Raw genomic sequence first — 15,710 nt, forward strand, 5'->3', positions numbered from 1 at the left:
AAGCTGTTATAAACATTCACTTACAGGTCTTTGTGTGGACATGTTTTCAGGTTTTTTGGGTAAATGCCTAGGAATGGAATTGCTGGGACATATAATAAGTGTATGTTTACCTGTGTAAGAAGCTCCCAGACCTTTTCCCAAAGTGGTTGTGCCATTTTGCATTCCCACCAGCAGAGCATGAGATTTCCCGTTGCTGTGAACCCTCATCAGTGCTTGAGATTGTCTTAGAAATTTGTCATTCTATTAAGTGTGTAGTGACATCTCATTGTAACTTTTTGTTTTGAAATAATTTGACTTATAGAAGAGTTGCAAAGATAGTATAGAGAGTACCTTTTACCTAGGTTCCCTTAATGTTAACACCTTACGTAATCTTGGCACAGTGATCAAAACTGAAAATTAAAATCGTTATGATACTATTAATTAAATGATAGACTTTATTTGGATTTCACCAGTTTTTCCCCTAAATCCTTATTCTGTTCCAGGCTGTAGTCCAGGATCCCATGTTGCATTTAGTTGTCATGTGTCTTTAGTCTCCTCCAGTCTGACAGTTCCTCTTTCTGTGTCTTTTTTGTTTATATATATATATAATAGCTTTATTGAGATCTAATTCCCATAACACACAATTTACCCATTTAAAATATACAATTAAGTAGTTTTTAGTATATTCATAGGGTTGTGCTAAAATCACACAGTCAACTTTAAAACAGTTTCCCCTTTGAATTGCTTTGGTACTTTTGTTGAAAATCAGTTGACCATAAAATTATTTCTTGACTCTCAGTTATGTCTCATTGATGTAGATGTCTGTCCATATGCCCTATTACTCTCTTCATTATTGTAGCTATGTAGTAAGCTTTGAAATGGAGAGGTGTGTCTTTGAACTTTGTTCTTCTTTTTCAAGATTGTTTTGGCAACTTGACTTCCTTGGCATTTTCATATAAATTTTACTCAGTTTGTCAACCTTAACAAAAAAAAGCAAGGTGGGATTTTTCATTGACTTTGTAAGTCAGTTTTGGGAAAGCCAGCATCTTTATTTAACAATATTAGTCTTTTGATCCATAAATGTGGAATATTTATCCACTAATTAGTCTTGGTTAACTTCTCTTAGCAATATTTTGTAGTTCTATTTTGTAAACCTATTTTGTTAATTGTATACTTAAGTATTTAATGTGTTTTGTTACTGTTTTAAAAGATACATTTAAAAATTTCAATATCCATTGCTCATTGCTAGTTTGTTGAAATATAGTTGATTTTTGTGTATTGTCTTTGCTTAACTCACTCATTTGTTTCAGTAGTTTTTTTTTTTTTTTTTTGGTAGATTCTTCAGGATTTTTTTTTTTTATGTAGACAGTCATGTTATCTGTAGACAGAGTTTTATTTCTTCCTTTCCAATCTGAATGCCTTTTACTTATTTTACTTGTCCTTTCCCTGGTTAGGAACTCTAGTACAATGTTTAGAAATCATGACACCAAATCGTGAAGTTTGGTGGTTTGAATCATTTGAGGAATTTATCCATTTCTTTTGAGTTTTTGAATTTTTTGGCATAAAGTTGTTCATAATATTTTATTATTATTCTTTTAAGCTCTGTAGGATCTATAGTGATGGCACCTGCTTCTCTTTTATTCCTGATATTTGTAACTTTTATATTCTTTCCTTTTTCTTAACCAGTTTGCCTAGAGATTATCTATTTGATTGATCTTTTCATAGAACCAGCTTTTGTTTTCATTGATTTTTCTCTGTTTTTCTTCTCTTCCTATTTCATTGATTTTTGCTCTTTACTATTTTCTTTCTTTTGTTTGCTTTGTGCTTTTAATTTTCTCTTCTTTTTCTGATTTATTAGTGTGGAAGCTTAGATTATGGTTTGAGACCTTATTTCTTTCCTAATATATGCATTTAAAAATGCTACAAATTTCCCTCTGAGTACTGCTTTAACTGTATATCTCAGATTTGATATTTTATGTTTTCATTTTCATTCAATTCAGTTTTCTAATTCTCCTTTTCTTTGACCCATTGATTATTTAGAAGTGAGTTTTAAAAATTTCCAAATATTTGGATTTGCAAATGAAGCAACTGCAAAGGATTAATCTCCAAAATATACAAGCAGCTCATGCAGCTCAATATCTAAAATACAAACAACTCAATCCAAAATGGGCAGAAGACCTAAATAGCCGTTTCTCCAAAGAAGATATACAGATTACCAACAAACACATGAAAAGATGCTCAACATCACTAATCATTAGAGAAATGCAAATCAAAACTACAATGAGGTATCACCTCACACCAGTCAGAATGGCCATCATCCAAAAATCTACAAACAATAAATGCTGGAGAGGGTTGGAGAAAAGGGAACCCTCTTGCACTGCTGGTGGGAATGTAAATTGATACAGCCACTATGGAGAACAGTATGGAGGTTCCTTAAAAAACTAAAAATAGGGCTTCCCTGGTGGCGCAGTGGTTGAGAGTCCGCCTGCCGATGCAGGGGACGTGGGTTCATGCCCCGGTCTGGGAGGATCCCGCATGCCGCGGAGCGGCTGGGCCCGTGAGCCATGGCCGCTGGGCCTGCACATCCGGAGCCTGTGCTCCGCGGCGGGAGAGGCCACGGTGGTGAGAGGCCCGAGTACCGCAAAAAAAAAAAAAAAGAAAGAAACAAAACTAAAAATAGAACTACCATATGGCCCAGAAATCCCACTCCTGGGCATATACCCTGAGAAAACCATAATTCAAAAAGAGTTATGTACCACAATGTTCATTGCAGCACTATTTATAGTAGCCAGGACACGGAAGCAACCTAAGTGTCCATCGACAGATGAATGGATAAAGAAGATGTGGCACATATATACAATGGAATATTACTCAGCCATAAAAAGAAACAAAATTGAGTTATTTGTAGTGAAGTGGATGGACCTAGAGTCTGTCATACAGAGTGAAGTAAGTCAGAAAGAGAAAAACAAATACCATATGCTAACACATATATATGGAATCTAAAAAAACAAACAAACAAACAAACAATGGTTCTGACGAACCTAGGGGCAGGACAGGAATAAAGACCTAGACGTAGAGAGTAAACAAGAGGACATGGGGAGTGGGAAGGGTAAGCTGGGACGATGTAAGAGAGTAACGTTGACATATATACACTACCAAATGTAAAATGGATAGCTGATGGGAAGCAGCTGCATGGCCCAGGGAGATCAGCTTGGTGCTTTGTGACCACCTAGTGGGGTGGGATAAGGAGGGTGGGAGGGAGATGCAAGAGGGAGGGGATATGGGGATATACGTATGCATGTAACTGATTCACTTTGTTATACAGCAGAAACTAACACAACACTGTAAAGCAACTATACTCCAATAAAGATATTAAAAAAAAATTCCAAATATTTGGACATATTTCCAGATAGCTTCCTGTTGTTCACTTCTAGCATATATTCTGTTTTGTTCAGAGAATATACTTTTTTGTTATTTCAATGTTTTTAAGTTTATGAGATTTATTTTATGGACTACCAATTTTATATATATATATATATATATATATATATATATATATATATATATGTGTTTTTTTTTTTTTTTTTTGGCGATACGTGGGCCTCTCACTGTTGTGGCCTCTCCCGTTGTGGAGCACAGGCTCCGGACGTGCAGGCTCAGCAGCCATGGCTCACGGGCCCAGCCGCTCCGCGGCATGTGGGATCTTCCTTGACCGGGGTACAAACCCGTGTCCCCTGCATCGGCAGGCGGACTCCCAACCACTGCGCCACCAGGGAAGCCCATATCTTGCAGTTCTTGAGTCAGTAATTTGTGAGTGTTTTAGCTGGATGGTTCTGTCTCAGGATCTCTCATGAGGTTGCAGTCCAAGATGTCACCTGGGGCTACAGTCGTTTGAAGTCTTGATTGGGACTGGAGAATCTGTTTCCTATATGGCTCCCTCACACAGCTCAGGAGGCCTCAGTTCCTTGCCATGTGGGCTTGTCTTTAGAGCTCCTTAAGTGTCCTTTTGAAATGGTAGGTGGCTTCTTCAGAGTGAGTGAGCCAATAGATCAAGCAAGGTGGAGATATATTGTCTTTCATGAAGTAGCCTCAGAAGTCATATACCATCATTGTGCATGCAGTATCCTTTTCATAAGAAACAGCCCACGCTCCAGGGGAGGGGAATTGAGCTCCATCTTTTAAGGGAGGATTGTAAAAAAATTTGTGGATATATTTTAAAACTCCACTCCACATGATATTTTTTCATTAGGAATACTAATGATGTTGGGTAAATTTCACTATGACTTGTTTTGAATTGTAACTATGTTCTGTATTAAGATATTCAGAGTTCTGAAGTAACATAGATATGAATATGGTTTTTATGGGTTGTCAAAAATCCATATACTCAAGTTCTCTACTGATTTTTAATTTATTTTGTAAGGTTATTTTTTGAAAAATTTCTTACAAGTTTTGATAATTTTGTTTCTGTTTTCAGGGCACCAAGATACCATTGAATTATTCCAGCTCTGTCCTATTGTTTTTCTCTCCATTTGCCTACTTTAAGAAAATGTATTAAGTATACTAATTATAGAAATGCATTTATTGAAATAAATGGCTTATTTTTCCCTCTCAGCTGATTTGAATAGGATGCACAGACAAAATACAGATGCCTTCCATAACCCAGATGCAAGAACATATGAAGATAAAAGGGCTGTTGTATCTCTAGACCAAAATTTAGCCACTTCAGATGCTGAGAACCTAGAAGATTCTGCAAATAAAAACTCAGGTTTCTAATCACATTCTATTCTTTTGTTTTTTTGGGTTTTTTTACATTTCTAAAGTTGTTCTGTTCTCCAAGAAAGTTCTTATGATTTTGAGAATTTGGTTACTCTGAGTCAGGAAGCATAACACATTATTCATGCTATTTACAATAACTTTTCTACATAGGTACTTTGAAAAAAGTGAATAAAGAAATACATCTTGCTCCTTAATAATATGTATGTATTCTCAGCTTTATTACTTGCTTATGTATACTTTAGCTGCTGCTAACACTTTTATTTTGCTGATGGGGAGGGCATTTCTTAAAATCAAATAGTCTTTCTACCCATACAGAGTTTGGTAAAGTTTATGGGTTCTTATACCATCAGAATTAGTTTGAATTAGTGAAAACATATCAGATGTTGTATGATAAATTATACGGTGAAATTCTTTTTTTGTTTGTTTTATAATCAGTTGCCCTCCCTTATAAAACCACAATATACAAAGAAATAAATGAAGTAATTAAAAGTTTACTTTGACTTCTGGTCACATCTGCCTTTCATAAGCAAATATCTTTGATTTGCTATTAAACAGGGTCCTTTAATTAAAGATTCTGTAAATTGAAGATTATTCAATATCTTTCCTTATGACTTGCCAGGAAAAGTTGTAATCATCTTTCTTTATCAAGTATATGTGAAAGTATGTTACATATTTAAAATTCAAATGAAGTTTAAAGAATATACCACCTTACACTATATTTTGATGCCTATAAAGTAACCATTTATTTATGACAAATTCTCTTTTGTACATTCACAGAAATTTTAATTTTAGACTAGAAAAGAACTCTATATTAGAAAGTCTTTCTAAAATGTCCCTGACTAATCATACAGTTTTTTAAAAACTTAAAAAAATTTTTAATGCATATTGGCCAAATAGGCAGACTAAATGGTGAGCTCTGATTAGAATTACTAACCTTGCATCTTTCAAGCCTTTGATGGTAGCACTGATCTCTGCAGCCTTTTTGAACACTTCATGAGCTATGTGGTTGGTTGTTTCCATGGACAGCCTGTATCACTGTTTGATCTCTAATTACAAGAAAATGCTTTCCTACTTTGATCCACAATAGATTTTTACACAGTGGATCTAGTTTTGATTTTTGGAGTACTAAAATTATAACTTTTGATTTTGATGAAATTACTAATTTGGCTCTCACTCTGAGTCTGTAATAATTCAGTGTACAATAGCAGCATCAAAACACCTTTCCATTTTATTGAAGAGAATTTTGACCTCTTTCTGATTATCATTATTTTTCTCTTCATTGGCTTCTGCTTCTGGTAGTCTTTATTGAGATCAGTGGTACAGACCCCTTCTCTTCCGTTCTCTTCTACACCCTGTATTGTTTGTAGTTCTCTCTTAGCCTAGAACTTTCTCTGTCATAGTAATAACACTTTAGGCATCTAGCTCTGCTTACAAAGCAAAAGCCCTGGAAAAATCAAAGCTTTCCATGACCCATTCCCAAGAAGGAGCACAAGCTTGATGATTGAATATGCATAGCAGAATTTATTGTCTATTGCCTTTCTGTACACTACCAGGGTTTTGGTGCAGCTGTTGTGGCCAGGATGCTCTAGTTTAAGAAATCATATAAAATCATAAAATGTTAAAATTTCCCTTTTTTGTGAATTGAAATTTCCTAAATTAACTTTCATTCCCTAAGAATTCACCTAAAACAGACTTTCTGAATGCAAAAAACTATTGAGAGTCACCTTATTTGTTGGTATGCCATCATATATGTGTAGGAGTGTGTGTGTATACTTAGGTATGTGTGTGTACACATACACATACATATGTGGCATGTAATATTTTAAAGGCTTTAAGGGAACTTGAATATACCTGAGCGTTGAATATGATAATGTATACTTAAGGTTCATTATCCTCTAATGTTTTGTCTTGATTAGGCCTGTTTCTGAGGCCCTTCTTAATGTTTGTTGTTTTTCTTTTACTTTATGGTTCTTGGATGAAAAACAATGTTGATAAAGTCCATACTAATTTGGCTTAAATTTATTTTTTCGCTTATTATGATGCCTGAATACATTTTCATTTTCTTTGTTTAGAGCATGTGTTTCCCTTTGGTTTTATTTTTATAGTGTTTTTATATTTGAAAGAACTTATCTTGCCTGCCTCTAATAATATTTTTCTCTAATTGCCTCAACGGTTTAGAATTTGAGTGATCATCAAAGTGAAACAAACTACTCAGTTTTGGTTTGCTAATCAGCTTTTCCACCATAACATAAGATTTTAATGTTTAGGTATTGATTTGCCTTTCTGCTGATCTCTTCAAGTAAGCATTAATAAATTTAAACACAAAGGCAAAATAGACCTAAATGACAGCTAAACTGCAACGCAGTTGTCCTGCAAACACTATATGAGTGAGAGAAATAAATGCTTTAGATTGATGGTATAAGGAAACTAAAAAATGATATAAAAAGTTATGTGAGGCTTAAACACCAATTTTTTTTTTTCTGCATTCAAAGAGACCCCTGGGGTATAATTATTTTCCAGGTTGCTCTTATGAAATAATTTTTTCCCTTTCCCAGAATGTTTAATACTATTTATAGGTAATATATAGCATATTTTTATTTTTCATGTTAATATCTCATTAATATGGTAGAATTTTTAAATAAAAAGTATTGCAGTGATTAAAATAGTCACTTTAATTTGTAAAAAATGTTTTTGGAGCTAATTTTCTAATCTATTCTTTAAACCATGGATGGGAATCCACTTTTGGAATTACTGATTTTTAAAAACAATTTTAGAAAATTTTTGTATGTGTATACATAATACATTTTAGTGTATAATTAAGCAGTGTTCTTAAGAAAAGGATATTTATATTCATAAATAAGAACTTAAACATGTACTTTTTTTTCTGTCTATAAATTTTACTTTAAAGCCTTTGCTGCAGTGAGAGTTGCTTACGTTATTAGCTTTTCTGTTTTCTTGATGTCTTTCAGGTATAGATATGTTATGCTTTTTCAACTGTGTATTAATTTTATTTTAGTTTCACCATTTTTTTTCTCTCTTTACTTTTTATCTGGTCTTTAGATTCTAATCTCAGCCTTCTTCTGAGTTTAACCTCTGGAGTTCCATATTTAGCACATTTTTTTTCAAGATTTGAATTTATTAGCAAAGTCTTTATTCTTTAACCTTTATGTTTTCTAAGCACTGGCTAATGGTATGTTTTTGCAAAATTTCCCTTTCAAGGTCATATGCAAACACAGAGCTCTCCTTTTGCTCGGGGAAATATTTTTGGTGAGCCTCCAACTGAACTTCAGATTAAACAGCAGGAATTATACAAGAATTTTCTTCGTTTTCAGGTGAAATGCTTACTTGATCACAGTTTCAAAGTTTCATAAGAGTTTTTTTAAAAAAATTAATTATTTTTGGCTGTGTTGGGTCTTTGTTGCGGTGCGCGGGCTTCTCATTGCGGTGGCTTCTCTTGTTGCGGAGCACGGGCTCTAGGCACGCGGGCTTCAGTAGTTGTGGCATGCAGGCTCAGTAATTGTGGCTCACAGGCTCTAGAGCACAGGCTCAGTAGTTGTGGCACAAGGGCTTAGTTGCTCCGTGGCATGTGGGATCTTCCCGGACCAGGGCTTGAACCCTTGTCCCCTGCGTTGGCAGGTGGATTCTTAACCACTGTGCCACCAGGGAAGTCCCCATAAGAGTTTTAATAAACTAAACTTGCAAAGATTTAATCCACAAGATAAAGAATAAATTCTAAAATGCCACACAGTTACTAAAATATCTAATTTATATAAGATATAAATTACATTATATTATTATACTGTTCTACTTATGTCTGAAAAAGGAATAGGGAGACATGTTAGGTATACCAGTTGACTTAAATTTTATTAAATCATTAAGTGTTAAAGAATGCTGAAATTTCTAAAACTGAAACACTTAAAATGTTCACCTATTAGGCATAGAATGAATCTTTCTAGATGCTCACATGTGTTAGTAGAAAATAATTAGTTTTTTGCAAATGATTTGATATTCTTGACTCGTATAGTTTGTAAACAAATAAATATTAAATGTAATCACATTTTGTAATTATTTGCGTCATTTATGTATATAAGCAAATAGGATTTAAAGTACTAGAAATTGCCCAAAGGAAGATACTTGAGCATCAGGTGTTTATTAAGCAAACAGATTTATTGAACTCTCATACTGTGGCCACCCTTGGGATGGAGCCTGAGGTGAATGAGAGGCCTGTTCCTAGCGGGCTCACAGTATTTTCTCTCCTTACCTCCCTCCCCTCCATACCCACACTTACATCCCAGTGTCAGATTAATCCTGTGGCCAGGTTAATCTTCCTTTGATATGACTTCTCATGTTTTTATTGTTTATTCAAAACCTGGCAGTAGCGTTTCTTTTCTACAGAAAATGTCCATATTCTTTATTCTGACACTTCTGGGGCCTCCAGTCTAATCCCAACCTCTTAAACAGATTCTTCTTACAGAGATTCTATTCAAACATGCCATCTTTCTGATCCTAATTATTGTGGACTTTTAAGGCAGTGACATAATGGATGTAGTCTTAAGGATAATTGATCAGACATTACTGTTGAGGATGTATTTTTGGAGGATTTAAAAGACTGGAAGCAGGGGTGTTTTACTAGAGTGGTGACAGTGGAAATGGATGGAAAGACCTTTCAAAGGATCGACAGAATGAATAGAGATATTGACTGTAAGAGAGTAGCATCAGAGATCCCAAGGATACTGGCCACTTGAGTCAGGTAGCAGCAGATTGAGGGTCAAAGAATCACGTTTTGAACTTGAAGGACCCTCTGGTATATTGCCCATAATGATAGCAAGTCAAAATTATGTAGTTCCTATTATACTTACTGAGTGTTAGCCTGCTCTAGGGTAAATTCAGGGAAAAATAAGTCTTGCCACTTTGTAGCCTATTATTATTTATAGGATAGTTTTACATACAGTATCTTATTAAACCTCAGTACTCTCTGAGGAAGTTATTACTCTTTTTATTTTATGACCAACTAAAATACAGGATGAGGCTCACCTTTGGTGGCAGAGCTTGCAAGTTGTGAGGCGGTGCTTGAACCCAAGTCTCCTGACTTTAAGTATCATATCTAGAGGTACTACAGTTATGTTTCTAGCTCTAGGAAGTCTTTCCTCTGGGAAAAAACTATGAGTAGTGGGGGGAACTTTGACTGTATAAGTTTCAGAATAAGTTCAACCTTCACTTCTCCCACCGTATAAAATGGTGGTTTATGTATTTTTCTTTTAGCAGCCTCTTAAAAATGCCCTTTTTCCCCCAAACAAAATCTAATCCAGAACTCTATGAAAATGTAAAATAGCTAAATGGTATTTATTTTTAATATCAACAATATAGTGTCAGACAAAAAGAATCCCCAAACTTAAGTGTTAAAAGAAATGTTATAAAATGTTTAAATCTGTGCACAAAGATGGCAAAGGAAGCCTCAGCTCCATGTCTGCATAAATAAGTTATACCGTTAGTTTAAGTTAGTGCAGCAGAAGTCTTCATGTGGTTAAAATTTGGTAAATAACACATGTGAGTGTTTAGATGTCATTTTTAATTGCAGCTTTAAAAATAATTACCAAGTTTAATAAAATATTTGCAGGACCCTTGAAGCACTTTTGTGTTATATGGTTTGAAAACCACTGACCTGGATGATAGCTTTTCTCTTTCCATTGAACTTCTGTGTGGCATTTTTGTTGGAATGATATTTCTGTGGATTCATTAGGTGTGAGATCCATTTATGATTGTGACCCATTAATGGAGAAGTGACTTTGTCATTGTGATTTTTTTTTCATGGAGGAGGAAAAAGGGGGAACTGAGTATTAAATGTGAGGTTTTGTTGTATGGATCATGAATGATGTTTTCTCTAGGGCTATTGTAATTGAAGAAGTGATTACATACACACCACTTAGTATTAAATATTAGGATTGTACATATTTAATAGTGTTGTGAGAAAGAAATGTTGGAAAAAGCCCTAGCATGTAAAATCATGGCACATATAAGAAGACTACAGTTCTTATAGCTCAAAAGTTTGTCAGCACTAAATATAGCAACCTTGAAGCTAGAGGAAACGCAGACAAGAACTATAAAAATAATACGAATAGTCATAATCAATCCATACTTAAGAGGGATGAAAATCTATTGATATCCTTAAACCAGCATCATGATTACCCAGTACCCGTGCTGTCATTCTTCTCTATCTCATTCATGGAGGATGTAGACTATCTGTTAAGGTCCTCTTCCTTTCAGATCTTAGACTCTGTCTTAGAATATTCCCCCAGAATACTCAGCACTGCAGGCCCCAGGTGGCATTCAAACAAAACTTAGTTATGAATTCTTGTGGCTAAAATCCTCATTTACCTTGCCAGTAGATAGGAAAGGAGAAAGGCCATTCTAGGGAAGGGATTCCTACTTAATGAGTGATTGCTAAAATATTTCACTGTTGTTTTAGGATACTAATCACGCCAAGGAACTTTGAGACGTAATAGTAGCAGTCATTATAGAATAATACAATCATGAATTATTTACTAAGTACTTCTACATAGGAGGAACTTTTATGTTTTTTTACATACATTATTTCATTTCAATTCTTTGAGTACTGCCTTGAGGTATAGACATTAATAACTCTTTTTACCAGATGACAAAACTGAACAAGAAAGTTTCTTAAGGTCACACAGTCTGATGGAGCTGGAATTTTACTCAGAGCTCTTAACATTACATCATGTGGCCTCCCTAATAAAACATAGGAAACTGAAAAATTTAGGAACTTATTTTTACTTACAAAAAGAGGGCAAAATGTTGATAATAGGGTAAATTAAGTGGTATTCTAACTTTTCAGTAGTTTCACAAAGTAATAACTAGGTTTAATTCTTTAGATTGAGGAAAAGAAACAAAGAGAAGAAGCAGAGCGAGAGAGATTGAGAATTGCCGAAGAAAAAGAAGAAAAACGGCTTGCAGAACAGAGAGCACGAATTCAGCAAGAGTATGAAGAGGAACAGGAAAAGAAAAGGGAGAAAGAGGAAGAGGTGCATTCTTACCTACTGTATTTTTCTACTTAGTCTGAAAGTGAACTTCTTATTTTGACTTGAAAAGATATTTATTACTTACAAAGGAGAACGGATCCATATCCATTTGTTAGATGCTATTTTTATAAAAATGAAAGACTAAGAGATAAATGATGACTTTTTTTACAGACGAAAAACAGCTTAGGCCGACTAGGATGTTATAATAGATGCCTAATATTTTATTGTTAAGCAGACAGCTTTTTTATTTAAAGAACACTATATCATCTATACCTTCAATTTTATCTCTTTATTTCAAACAAATATGAATGAACTATAGAACGTGTGTATGGAGTGTATAATTTTCTCTTTATTTTAAAGCAAAGGCTGAAAAATGAAGAGCTTATTCGGTTAGCTGAAGAAAGACGAAAAGAAGCAGAAAGAAAGAAGAAAGAAGAAGAAGAAAAACATAACCTACAACTTCAGCACTACTATGAAAGAGAAAATATAATTGGTGAAGAAACAAAGGTAAGTTCCAGACAAAAATGTCTATGGAACCCGTAGTGCAACCCACTTTCACTGTGAGAGTGGTAGAGTAGTTAGCAAAACGAAGAGAGCAGAGAAGGTGCTTTTGTCTCTCCTTTCGTCATAGTACTTTTTCTGGGGGCAGTGCACTGAACTTCCTGTACTAAATGATGTCACTGTGCTGCGTTGTGTTTTCCCTCCTATGAACAGAATAGGCTTACTTTCTATCGCCATTCTTAGTCTTGTTCCCATAGTCCGTAGACTAGCACCCTCCACACTGTTCATGACAAGACTGAAGGTGTTTGGAAACTTTTGTAGCAATTTGTCAATGTAATTTTATGTCTGTTGAATCTATAAAATAGCTGGCCTTGAATTGTGTAACATCTTTTAAAAGTTTTTATTTATCTAGTACAGTTGACCTTTGAACAATGCAGGGATTAATCTGTGTGTGTGTAATTTATAGTTGGCTCTCCATACCTGCGGTTCCTACACATCTGCACATTCAACCAGTCACTGACTACAGTACTGTAGTGTTTGATGAAGAAAAATATCCCTGTATAAGTGGACCTGTGCAGTTCAAACCCATGTTGTTCAAGGGTCAACTGTAATTCAGTCTTACTCTGTTTTACACATCTGTCCACAATGGATTGGAAATTAAAAAAGAAACTTGTGGCTCACCACAGACTGGTTTGAAGTCCATGTCTCTGAGATGGGGGTTGATGTTCACACTTAGGCACATGAGTCAAAGTTATTAGACAGGAGTTTTCTCTCTAGAAAGCCAGTAGGCCCTTATGAAAATCCAGTTCACATCCTTGCTCATATTTCAAAGCTACATTTAAAATTTTGTTTGTATAGTATCACTAGGGACTTATTAAAAATGTGTCTTCCTGGTCTCATCTACAACGTGTCTAATTTACTAAGTGTGATTTAGTAACCCTTAGGGGTTTGGATGCAGTTGGCCTGTGAACCACACCTTGAAAAACCCTATGTCTTGTACGTTTAGCCCAATTTAATTTTTAAAAAATTGTTTTCAGAAATTTAGATTTATACAGACATGATTTCTTGTAAGTAGAATTGACAAAAAGATTACTTTTAACCAGTGTGCTCCTTGGGTGTATTTATGATGTGATTTGCTACATTGTTCAATGTGTAACCTACTATAGGTAACGTGAGCCATTTCTGGTGCAAATACACTTTTTGGATTTCTCATCCCAGGGTTTTATGATGATAGAAATAAGTATTCACAATTTGAATTTGCTGAAATGTTGTTTAAAAGGGAATTTATAGGGGCTTCCCTCGTGGCGCAGTGGTTAAGAATCTGCCTGCCAATGCAGGGGACATGGGTTTAATCCCTGGTCCAGGAAGATCCCACATGCCACGGAGCAACTAAGCCCGTGTGCCACAACTACTGAGCCTTTGCTCTAGAGCCTGTGAGCCACAACTACTGAGCCCACGTGCCACAGCTACTGAAGCCTGTGCACCTAGACCCGTGCTCCGCAGCAAGAGAAGCCACCACAATGAGAAGGCCGTGCACCGCAACTAAGAGTAGCCCCTGCTCGCAGCAACTAGAGAAGGCACACGCGCAGCAACAAGACCCAACACAGCCATAAATAAATAAATAAAAAGGGAATTTATGAGTCAGATCTATATTTTTTGTTTTATTTTCAGTGTTGCAGGAACATTAGGCAGTATCCTTCATTTTTAGGATATATATAGTTGCTCATCCTTTTAAAGTATCATTGAAATGTCATATCATTCATATTTCTAATTGATAAAGTTTGTTTTCTAGAGCATCATTGGGTTTATAGCAAAATTGAGCAGAAAGCAGAGAATATTTTATTGTAAAATTGATTATTTGAGAATGAAGGTTGTTAGTTTCTCACAGTTGTGTTTCTGCCATTTTCTTACTATGTCTAAGAAAAAAGCTATTTCTTAGGAATATGTAATTTTATGACTGTCATAGTTTAATTGTGAAGTAACATAAAGTTTTAGACCAACTTTGTTCCATTTAATGCATTCTGCCCTCAATTCTGAAATTATCATTGCTAGCTGTCATTTTTTAATTTATGTAGGCCTGATATATATTTTTGTCTACTCTTAGTTTTTACTTTTGTGTCTGTATTTTAAATTTTTTAGTCTGTATATTTATTTGGTTTGTTAAAATTTGTTTTTTTAATCCTAATCTGAGAGTTATACTATCATAATCAATATATTTGATCATATTAATTGAATTTCTGACTTTTTTGGTTTTGCTTCCTTGACAGTTACTTGGTTTTTTTTTGTTTTTTTTTAAATTATGTGGACTATGCTTTCTTTGCTTCATTCTCTGCAGTCCTTTAGAAGGTTTAACTTGTCTTTATAATTCTGCCTGTGGTCACCTAGAGTTTTTATTTTTAAACTTTGTCATATATTTCTAATTTTATCGAAGTCACTAGTGAAAGTAATATTTGATTTTGTACTGTGCAAAATGAACAATTTAACATCCACATTTATAAACATACATTTATATTTTTATCCAGATAATTCTTATTGTATTTTGTTGGGAGTTTTTATGTTTTCAGCATTTTGATTTTAATACGAAGTTGGGAACTATTAGCTTTATTACACTGTAACCTGAAACCCTGTTTTATTTCCTTACGGAGACATAGAAACTCTATCACAATCCGTGATGCTTTTGGTGACAAGGGATCTAGATTTTAGAGATGTGTGTATGTATACACATACATGTTGGGGTGTGTGTATATATACACACACACATAGACATACGTTGGTGTGTGTGTGTGTGTGTGTGTGTGTGTGTATGTATATATATATATTTTTTCTCCCCCTCAGCACTTGAGACAGCCCTCTCCTGTAGTTCCTGCTCTTCAGAACAAGATTGCAAGCAAACTCCAAAGACCTCCTTCAGTTGACAGCATTATAACTTCCTTTATTCAGGTATATACTCTTTTCTTTTGATTTATTCATCTTCGCTAAGTTACTTTGGATTGCGGGTATTGAATGAGATTTTCTTATTCATCTTACTTAGCTAGATTACATTTTTCACATCTGAAATATAGATGATGTTTACATTGATTTATCTGTTGCTTCAGTTATAAATGATAATACTTGGTGCCCCAAAGTTTAAATTCTTTTGACAGATCATAATTTAGCAAGTGGTACTTGTCCAGGCCCCTCAGGAAGGCCTTTTCTCTGGTAATATGTCTTCTAGCTAGCTGTAGCTATGCTAATAAAGTCCCTTATACTGTAAACTGAGCTACAATCAGAAAAGCGCCAGGAAAATGTTCCAGAAGGGTTGATCCTTGAGTTGACTCTTGAGGAATGAGTAGGAATTTGCTATAAAGAGGAGGAGGAAGAGGGACTTGCAGCATATGCAGAATCATGGAGGGCACTGTAAGCCAAGTGGCATGCGTG

General features: G+C 34.9%; 1 protein-coding gene across 8 annotated transcripts in view; it reads left to right on the top strand.

The window, feature by feature from the left end:
- Positions 1 to 15,710, top strand: part of CSPP1 (centrosome and spindle pole associated protein 1) — a 193,953-nt gene that overhangs the window by 150,734 nt on the left and 27,509 nt on the right. For all 8 annotated transcript variants that reach the window (XM_033437555.2, XM_033437560.2, XM_049700437.1 and 5 more), the window contains 5 exons: positions 4,592 to 4,744; positions 7,975 to 8,087; positions 11,646 to 11,795; positions 12,153 to 12,299; positions 15,129 to 15,233. In XM_033437555.2, the coding sequence (XP_033293446.1) occupies positions 4,592 to 4,744; positions 7,975 to 8,087; positions 11,646 to 11,795; positions 12,153 to 12,299; positions 15,129 to 15,233 (668 nt within the window). The remainder of the gene's footprint in view (positions 1 to 4,591; positions 4,745 to 7,974; positions 8,088 to 11,645; positions 11,796 to 12,152; positions 12,300 to 15,128; positions 15,234 to 15,710) is intronic.

Source organism: Orcinus orca, chromosome 17 (assembly GCF_937001465.1).
Source record: "Orcinus orca chromosome 17, mOrcOrc1.1, whole genome shotgun sequence".
In the NCBI taxonomy this organism is placed as follows: Eukaryota; Metazoa; Chordata; class Mammalia; order Artiodactyla; family Delphinidae; genus Orcinus; species Orcinus orca.